Source organism: Gossypium arboreum, chromosome 7 (assembly GCF_025698485.1).
Source record: "Gossypium arboreum isolate Shixiya-1 chromosome 7, ASM2569848v2, whole genome shotgun sequence".
Classification (NCBI taxonomy): Eukaryota; Viridiplantae; Streptophyta; class Magnoliopsida; order Malvales; family Malvaceae; genus Gossypium; species Gossypium arboreum.
In genome coordinates this window covers 77,013,068-77,023,129 of record NC_069076.1, presented here as the reverse complement: position 1 = coordinate 77,023,129, position 10,062 = coordinate 77,013,068, and the positions used below count along the sequence as shown (strand labels likewise).

The 10,062-nt window shown below is 35.0% G+C and overlaps 2 protein-coding genes across 3 annotated transcripts; one reads left to right on the top strand and one right to left on the bottom strand.

Moving 5' to 3' along the window:
• The first annotated feature begins 742 nt into the window (after positions 1–742).
• Positions 743–4,570, top strand: LOC108457881 (transcription factor PHYTOCHROME INTERACTING FACTOR-LIKE 15-like). 2 transcript variants are annotated; one of them, XM_017757075.2, is made up of 8 exons: positions 743–1,348; positions 1,562–1,627; positions 1,724–2,441; positions 2,526–2,636; positions 2,750–2,815; positions 2,922–2,987; positions 3,078–3,580; positions 4,206–4,570. In XM_017757075.2, exons 2-7 carry the CDS (start codon positions 1,596–1,598, stop codon positions 3,504–3,506), a joined length of 1,422 nt encoding a protein of 473 aa, XP_017612564.1. In that variant the 5' UTR covers positions 743–1,348; positions 1,562–1,595; the 3' UTR covers positions 3,507–3,580; positions 4,206–4,570. The 2 variants fall into 2 exon arrangements, with proteins under 2 accessions (XP_017612564.1, XP_017612565.1); XM_017757076.2 differs by having other exon boundaries at positions 1,557–1,627.
• LOC108457880 (pentatricopeptide repeat-containing protein At2g03380, mitochondrial-like) lies at positions 4,561–7,372 on the bottom strand. Its single transcript, XM_017757073.2, has one exon. It carries the CDS (start codon positions 7,011–7,013, stop codon positions 4,620–4,622), a length of 2,394 nt encoding a protein of 797 aa, XP_017612562.1. The 5' UTR covers positions 7,014–7,372; the 3' UTR covers positions 4,561–4,619.
• Positions 7,373–10,062: the final 2,690 nt, after the last annotated feature.

Here is a 10,062-nt window from a genome sequence, read left to right as displayed (position 1 = left end):
CTCAGTGAAAGGATTTTGATACGAAATTCAAAGGTGGTGACTAACTGATAAATTGGGTTACATGTCGCCACTTGGCGGTGGCTCCACTTTGGACTGTGGCTAGTCCTGGTCCTGAACCCCCCAACCCACGTGAGTGTCTTAGATTCCATTATGGGCTCATACAAAATTTTGCCCACGTCTTACTCAGCTTACGAACTTTCATTTTTAGTTTCAAGATAATGAAAGATGATTCGTCACTATCCCCTCCATTGGCATGCTTGTTGTCGATTACCATGAACTTATAGTATGATTAATCAGATAATTTTAAAATTCACTTCTCTTTTGAATTAAAAATCACTCTTAATTCAATAAGAAAATATCATATAATTTCACAAAAGAAAATAATAAAATATCATATCATATTGTTTTAAAGTGTATGAATAATAGGATGTATAAACAAATACTAAATTAATTTTTATCATTTTTTAATTTTAATAAACAAACAAATAAAATAAGAAAAATTCAAGGATTGGTTTACTTTTAAGATTGAAAAATGTTTTTTGAAAAATTTAATAATGTTTATTATTACTATAAAAACGCTTTTGAAAAAGTATTATAATAAGATAAAAGAAATTCATTAAAAACATTTTTTAAAAATTAAAAGTTTAATTTTTATTTGAATTCAAATCTAAATTTAAAATCAAAATTTATTTTCTTGCTTAAAATTCCTATCTAAAGTTGGCCTGTAAATCGAAGGGGACTTTACGGCCAAATGAAATTAAAATGCTGTCTATCACCATAGCTTCTACCAGAAGACATGAAAGGACAAGATATTTAATTTATATTTATAATTTGAAAGCCAGTCAAATATCAGTACGTCACCATTCAAGAACATCTCTTTCTCTTCTTTTTCGCTTCCGCTGCCTAATTTTTTTTTTTTTGGGGGAGACTAAAGATGCTTCTATTCTGCCTAGGAACCGATCGAAAGAAATGGTCCAGCTCCCTTTACATTGAAGAAACTTCTCTTTTTCCAGGGAGTGAGTCATTAGTTAAAATACCACAATTTAATGGTCCCAAAAATCTCAAAAATGACGAATTATTTTTAGGAATATCTTCTCTTTGCTGGTGGGTCAATGAACTTGGCCTCCTTCTCCAGTGTGGATACCTAACCTCCACGCAACAACATATTTAAGATTAGACAGGCTTCAATTTTTTGTGGACGCCTCATTTTTCACCACAGGGTTCTTCCAAATCCCACCGTCTTATCAGTGTTGTGTAGTAATTTTACAAAGAACCCACTATTTCTAGTGCTTGATTTGATTCCCATTTTCACTTTCATTCATTTCTAGGATTTCCAGCATCTTAGCAGGTAAGAGCCCCCTCTAAACATGTCTATGTGGGGTTTTCTCGTTGGTTGGGTAGTACAGAAAGACCATCTATATGATTTCTATTCAACTTTTTTCCCTTGTCCTTTATCACCACTGTTCTTCCTTTGGAAAGAGAAAAAAAGACTCCTGGTCATGAAAATGGAGATTAATTTGTTGGCAGAATCTCATTGTTGAGCATTATTGATGTAGGATAGGTAGGCTAGCTACATTCAGCTGCAAACACCAAGGATGACATCCGACTTGCCTAATGGACCTTTCATGTATGATTTTCTTTGTGATTCTTTTTTCCCAAGCTCTCTACTATTTTGTTATTTATGCATTGAATTTATTGATTGAAGTTTTTTCTAATAATGCAGGCGCGATCCTGATTTCATGGAGCTGGTATGGGAAAATGGTCAAGTTCTCATTCGAGGTTTATCGTCCAAGGTAACTCAAAAGAGTTTCCCGTTCTCATCGCGTTCTACTGCGAATGGATCAAAGGATGGGGGGGTTGCAGATTCCACCTTCGCCCATCCCATATCAGGTCTCTCCAGTCTCTCAAAACTGGATCGTCATGGCGTGGATGCTAATATTGTTCCAGTAAACAACTCCAATCGTTTAAAACCAAGCTACGTGCCCAATCAACTTGTAGAAGACGAGGTACCTTGCTCTTCCTTGCAGCAGTTTAAGGGATCAAAGGAGGAAAAAGATGGGGTGAACTTTTCCATCTTAAGATCAAACCATGCAAGCTCTGGTGCAATGCGCACTCCAGGATTAGCTGCAGGTGCTGAGGATTTACAAGGCAATAATGTCAGATCTGCGCCTCCAAGGAGTAGCAATATTCCCTTCGGAAATGAAGGTGATTTCATGGCGAAGCGAATGAGGCCAACGTTACCAGATTCTGAGCCTCTAAAAGAATCATTCCCTGACGAGCAATCCGAAGCTGTTCCAAATGCGAGATTAGCGCCGGATGATACAGCTTTTAAGGGAAATCCAGACCAAATGGTGGCATCGTCTTCATTATGTTCCCGTGGGGCTTCAAATTGTCCCACGTACACTTTGAAAAGGAGATATGAAGACACTGATCTCAGTAAAGTATGTATTATCTTGTCCATAAGAAAATATAAAATATTACAGTGAACTTAATTCTAATTCAAAGGATGTCAATATGTGGTGCAGAATACAACAATGGAAGAAGCCGAAGGAACAACAAAAGCAGCGCCAGTTCCACGGGGAAGCAAAGGTGCTAAGAGAAAGAGAAAAACAGAAGTTCACAACCTATCTGAACGGGTAAGATCAGTAGCAGGCAACCACGAAAAATTAACTAATATTTTGAAAAGTAAAAAAGGGAAAAAAAAAAACGAAATCTGATAAGCTCTTGGGTATCTTATGCTTATATGTAGAGGCGAAGAGATAAAATCAACAAGAAGATGCGTGCATTGAAAGAGCTTATACCCAACTGTAATAAGGTAAGTACAAAAATCCATATTCACTCCTTCAACCTTTTGTTCTAAGCTTTTCTACTATTATCTAACTTTGACTTCTCTCGGTTACTCCGGTCGACGTGTGACTTAGGTGGATAAAGCTTCGATGCTTGATGAAGCAATCGAGTATTTAAAGACCCTTCAGCTTCAAGTTCAGGTATAGCCATTCCACTGCTTGCATTACAATTTTCTTCTTTTTAGATTCATATAGTCAAATGAGGGCGTTAACCATGGGATATTGGAACAGATGATGTCAATAGGAAATGGAGTATATATGCCACCGATGATGGTCCCTTTGCCTTCGGCAATGCAACATATAAACGCACAGCATTTGGGTGGGTATTCTCCCATGGCACTTGGGATGGGTATGAGAACGCAAATGGGTCTTGGGTGCGGCGCCCCACCACAGTTCCCAACTTCACTAATGACAGGAGCCCCAGCTGTGCCTGGGAATCCGGAAGCTAGACTGATCATGCTTGGGTTCCCTGATCAGATGTTACTAAGGTCCATGTCACATTCACCTTTTTTATCTTCGGCTGCTAGTTTCACCCCACAGTCGTTCCAGCCACCTGCGGCTGTGGTTTCGCAATCTGCTGCTCCTCCTGCGGCGCAAGTGGATCTTCTAGGTGGTGCTAATCCACTTTCGACATCTAAGGATTCATATCCAACACATTAACTCAATGAATACTCAACACCAATTCCATTTCTGATGACTTCCAAAAGCACTCCTCGCTGGCCTCCTGTCATCAGGTTTGTCCACTTGCCAGTTGCCATTTACATATTATGCTAATTTTATATATAATTTTTAAAGTTAAAATTTACAACTATAATCGACTTCACCCCCATAATGGTAATTGCTGTTCTTGCAGTTAAACCAAAGTAGCATTGGCAATATTATGTTAATGCATGAAAGGAGTGCATTAGATGAAGAAATAATATTTTACATATAGTCTGGGCATGAATCTTATCCTTAATTAGTGAATAAATATAACATCTCATTATTAAATAAAATAAAATAAAAATAGTAAATAATTTATAAATAATAATTAAATAAAATTATAAATATTTATTTTGGTAATATTATTCAATTAATATTATATAGTGAAAATCACATTATTTACTTTATTTTATTTGAGAGATGCATGGTAAAAATTGCGCTCATAATGGAGACTACTTCCAAAAGATGATAGAAAAGCCTTCCACCTATTTGGCAATTAGCATTTAATTCATCATTATTTTTCTGTTGACATTGTAGTTTCAAAATTTCATTTTCCTTGTGTGCTTTTTTCTATTCATGCAACAAAACGAGAGGGTCCGACTATTAATATCATCAATTAATGCAAAGCCTAATTTCAATAATCTTTTTCTGACGCAGTGGACTATATGGGAGACCCTCAAGCGTCTTTTAAGTATTGGCTTGCTTCTGCACCATTCGTTTCACACCCAAGATTTGAAAATGGAGTGTAACAGCTAAGGAATGAGATCATCCATGGAGGGCCCCTTTTATCAGCAGAAATGTGACTTACCAAGCTGCGCTAAACGGCTCAAAATCCAGTGTGATTCAAAGAATGAGTAGCCACTTTTCTATATCAAGGCACTGAAATTGTCAGAACATGTAGTTACCCAAGAAAAATTTACCCCGGTAATGGTTTGCAAGAGATTGCAACTTTTTATTTATTTATTTATTTTCTTTTGTACATTACCACAAGGGGTATAGAATAAAAACTTAATTTTCTAGCAGTTTTTGCTTGAGAGTTTCTTCACTTGAATAAATAATTGTTTAACAGTTTCAGCTAGCATCAAAATTTGTCAAATCATTAACATCATACTGAAGATCATCAGATGAGAAACTTGGATCAGGCATATATCCTTCATTCCTCATCCCCAACAATAGCTTTTCCAAAATGTCTTGAATCTTACCTAATTCGGACTGCGTAGCATGGAACATATACATTCTAGAATCTACCTCAATCCAGCTACTTCCAGGTCTCTTTGGCAGACGCTTCTCTTTTATCATTGTTCTGACCATCAGGGCATCTTTCCATCTTCCTGTGGAAGAATATATATTGGATAACAGAGCATAATGGCCTGAATCTTTCTGATTTTTCTCTAGAATATGCTTCTCTAAACACTCAGCCAGGTCAACCCTATTATGAACTCTGCAGGCACCAAGCAAACTTCCCAAAATGTTCATGTCAGGTTCCACTGGCATTTTTTTTATGAGATCATATGCATCATCAAGGTGCCCTGCTCTACCAAGAAGGTCCACAATGCACGAGTAATGTTCCATGCCTAGTGGAATATTGTAATCATACATCATAGCATGATACATTGACCAGCCTCTATCAAGAAGACCACAATGACTGCAAGCTGTCAAGAGCGCGATAAATGTGACTTTATTGGGTTTAATTCTTGCCTCCTTCATTTCCTCAAAGAACTGAAAAACATGTTCTCCAAGTCCATAAATCCCATGAGCAGAGATTATTGTGTTGTATGTCACTATATTCCTTTCCTTCACCTGATTGAAAACTCTCACTGCAAGTTCAAGACTCCCACATTTGCAGTACATATCTATTAGAGCATTTCCAACAGAAACTGCTGTTCCTAGACCACTTCTGGTTGCAAAGGCATGAATTTCTTTCCCATATCTCAAAGCTCCAATCTTTGTGCAAATTGGAAGAATGCTGACCAGGGTTATCGAATTTGGTTTGAGATTGAAATCCCATATTTTCTGAAAAATCTGAAATGCTATATCAATCTCACCATTTAAAGAATATCCAACGACTATTGAATTCCATAATGTAATGTCCCTATCTGACATTACTCTAAAAACATGCTCTGCTTTAATCATTAACTTACAATTGGCGTAAAATTCAACCAGTGCAGCTCCAACAACATCATCAGATTCAAACCCTTGTTTTAGGATGTAACCATGCATCTCCTTTCCGTGCTTCAACAGTTTGAGCTTGGACAATACGGGAAGAACAGTTGCAGCAATAACTGCATTCGTTCTTATTTCTGCATCATTCATCATGAGATACAGCTGCAAACTCTCATGGTACTGGCAATTCTGTGAGTAACCAGCAATCAAGGTACTCCAAGAGACTGCATCCTTATTGTCCATGTTAGAAAATAAAGAGTAGGCAAAATGAGTGGCACTGCATTTGCAATACATATCCATCAGAGCATTAGAGACATACAAATCACTGTTAAAACCACACCTTATAGCACATCCGTGAAGGGTCAGTCCCATTTCCATATCTTCCAGTCGGCCGCAAGCTGGAAGAATGGCAGCCATAATTACTGAATCAGGTCTTAGGCCTTCTAATACCATCCTTTTAAATAGAGACAACGCCTCGAGCCACTCTCCACTCTGCACATTCCCACAGATCAGTGCACTCCAGCATGCTAAATCTTTCTCTCTTATTCCTTCAAAAATCTTTCGGGCTTCACTTAGACTGCCACACTTGGCAAACATATCTATCATGGCACATTCAACATAAACATTGTGTTTCATGTCATATTGACTCTCATTCCACAGAATAAAATCTCGAAGCTTCATACCTTCTTCAAGATCATTCAACTCAGTACAAGCCTTGAAAACAAGTGGGTAAGTGAAATTATCAGGAATCAATCCTTGACTAACCATCAAGTGAAAGAACTCAATTGCTATGGAAAAGCATCCCACGCCAAGAAAGCCTCTCAGGATTGCATTCCATGCAAGATTAGTCCTTTGAGGCAACTTATCAAACACAACCAGTGCATCTTGTAAGAAGCCAAAGGTAGCATAAACATTAACAAGCTGTGAACCAAGGAACTTATCAGCATAGACGGAGTTTAAGAATCCATTGACAATCAAAATAGCATGTAACCTTTTGGCTTCAGAAAGATTCGGCGGTGACTTAAGTTGAGAGGATAGGGAGCTATGCAAAAGAGTTTGATGAGCGAATGACTGTGGCAAAGATGGAACATCTGTGGGAAGAAAGGTTTTGTTAGCTTCAGCAGTGGAAGTACGAGGTGGGTTTTTACTTGGATTTGGGTTAGAGGAGAGGGTTGACAATAGTCTGGCAATAAAAGGGGATGATGGTCCTGTAGGTAAATGAAGTGCTAGTTTGTGAACCCTGGTTGATTCTTTGGCTATTACCGGCAACATCTTCTTTCCAATTTCGAGGGGGCGACGCATTGTTAAAGTATAGATAGCTAGACAAATCCATCCTCCTATATCTGAAAGAAAACAGGCTTATTCAAAGGTTTTCCTTTGGTCCTGATTACAAACGTGGTCAGATGTCATTACTGGAATATTCTCTCATGCCAATTAGCTTTAAGGATGTCTGGTTCAAAGAGAGAGCGGAGAAGGGAACTCTTCGTTATTTGACAGATATTCAATTTTTTTTTTTCTTTTGAAAATAGACAGATATTCAAATTTCATGCTAAAAGAATGGGGTGAATTTGGAGAAAGTAAGGATGGAAAATAATTGAAATATAAATTTAAAAATGGCAATTAGATAGGGATCTGACATGATATTATCGCTTAATGTTGTTTTGACTGACTATAATTACTCAGATGAAGCACTATATGCTTACATAAACAACAGCTTATTTTGAATTTTTTAGTTATTATAATTAATACTTGCTATTTTCTTTTTAAATTACACGAATTGTGACATAAACCTTTCCATATATCCATACTAATTTTATTTATTATTTCTTTTGCTGATATTTGAATAGCTCCTCTTCTTTTCTTTTTTCTTTTTTTTTTATGAATTTATTTGGATCTTCTTAATGATAAGTAGTATAGAGCCAAGCCATTATCTTAATCCTTATCATGAATAATACATCTCTGTAAACCTTTTGAATTTATTTGGATATGCTTAATAATAAGTAGTATTTTTTGAATTTATTTGGATAGGTAATGCGTTTATTTACGGTTAGTATAAAAATAGAGTTAACGATGAAATTATGTATTATAACGATACTATAATATGAGACAAAAAAAAATCAAACGCATCGTATTGAAAATAAATGCCCCTCCAAAAGAATCTTTAGTCTAGAGTTAAATTAATCAGACAATCTAAAGTTTTTTGTTAGCTAAAACATATTTGTTTCGTAATTAGAATATACTACTAGTAACTGGTATTGAACTTATCATACTGCATAATATGTTAAATATAAAATATAAAAGAATATACACTATATTGTTTTATAATTTAGACTTTATCAAGTACACTTCTTTTTTTTTTTCTTTTGAAAATGCAAGCGAAGATAATGTGATACTATGTCCTTGTTTGAAGTATGCTAACATTAATTTGCATGTACATGAACATTCAAATCGTGTTGTTTTCTTTTTTGGGTTTTACAAAATGGTATTTTTTAGAGAATTTATACGTTTTAGTCTTCTTCTAAATTTCTTCGTAATAATTAACAACATTTCATGAAATAAAATGACATGGAACACTTTACTCGTCCTGACGTACTGTACGCATATTAGATGTTACCAGAATACATACAAAACAAAAATCTCGAAGGTTTTTATAATTTCAAAAATTAAAATAATTTTTAAGAATCTTAAAACCAAGTTTAAATCAATTTGGGGCTTCAGGAGCATTTTAAAATCTTTTAAATTCATTCTGTTGGTAAATAAAATTGTCTGAAACCAAAATTGACTTTCAGCAAGCTTAAAACTTACAAAATAATGTAGTGGCCCAAGTTTAAGGGATATGTATCGATACATAGAATCCATGTATTAAGACTTCAGGTAAAGTTACAATACACAGATACACCTGGAACAAAAACTATAGGCTTTTGCTATTGACTTGCCTTGTTTTGATACTTATAGTGTAGGTACCAAAACCTAGGTCCTTGAAGTTAAAAATTAGTCAAAAGACACTTAAAGTTATATCCAAATACTCCCATATCATTTCAACAAGTCTCCAAACACTATTAAACACATTCTAAACCTATTTATGCTTGAATACATATTATAATCATAGTCAAAATGAAGTGGAACAATTCTTGTTTGTAATACCATAAATATTAGAATTTACAATTCAACTTTACAAATACAACTTCAAGCTAAGTCTTTATTTGCATGCCAAGATCCTTAAATGTAACACTCCTCGCCCATCCCGTTGTACAATACAAATAGGAGATGTCACAAGAGCATGTACTTATAAAAAATCTTTAGACTAATTAAAACCTCAAACTTAAATAAATTTTATAAAACAATAAAATCATAAAATCAAGTCTACAAAAATTTGGGAGTACTAGAGACACTTTAAAATATTTTAGAAAAAGCTTGAAAGTGATCGGGGTTGTCTAGGACCTCAAACAAGCCCCCGAAAGTTAAAATAGGCCAAAATAGTGCAATGGCCCAGGTTTGGGGTAGTGGTATTGGTACCTTTAGGGAGATGTACCAATACAACTCTTACAAAATACCCATTTCAACCCTTTAGCTCAGTTTTTCCGAAACAATTGAGTAAGGTAAGAATACTTGAACCCCTAGAGCTGAAAATCAGTTCAAAAACACTCAAAAACATCCCCCAAACACTACCAAAAGATATCAATAAGTTTCAAATAATTATAACACAAATTGTAGACTCATTAGAGCTCAAAATACAATACATAAAAACATTCAATTTAAATAATGAATCAAAGATTGATTAAAATGTAACATCCTCAAAATAAAAAGGGTTTGGTTCAGTGACGTGTCACGTTAGGAAAATTAGAGAATTTTTAGAAATAGATTAAATAGGAATTTTAAAGTAAAAGTATAGAAAGAAATTAAAGCTAATAGGAAATAGAAATATTTTTGGGATAGGAAAATTTGATTTGAGGTAATGACTAAATTGTAGCAAATGAAAAATAGTGGGGAACAAGTGTGAAAATTAAAAAGGTTAGGTTAGTAGCATGAGATTGATGGAAAATAAGGAGGGACTAGAGAGGTAATATCACTTAAATGAGATTTGATTCATATATGGAAAATTTTATAGATGATAAGGGATAAAATTGTAATTATAAAAACGAGATATTTTATGATAATGATTAGGGTCATAGTGTAATGATGGAAGAAGGGAGGATTAATTAGCAATTTAGCCATTTTAAATAAAAATCATGAGATTTTTATTTAATGAAGAGTGTAGAAGAAGGAAGAAAACATGAGAAAGTTTTCATCTTTCTTTTCCACAACCCATCATCACTTACCCTTCTCCCAAAACCAAACTTTTGCTTAATCG

Bases quoted from the DNA above. Each gene is read 5' to 3' on its own strand.
- LOC108457881 (XM_017757075.2), top strand. From the start codon at position 1,596: ATGACATCCGACTTGCCTAATGGACCTTTCAT. The intron at 2,442-2,525 runs GTATGTATTATC...TATGTGGTGCAG, and splicing joins AAGACACTGATCTCAGTAAA to AATACAACAATGGAAGAAGC. The intron at 2,988-3,077 runs GTATAGCCATTC...ATATTGGAACAG, and splicing joins CCCTTCAGCTTCAAGTTCAG to ATGATGTCAATAGGAAATGG.
- LOC108457880 (XM_017757073.2), bottom strand. From the start codon at position 7,013: ATGCGTCGCCCCCTCGAAATTGGAAAGAAGATGTTGCCGGTAATAGCC.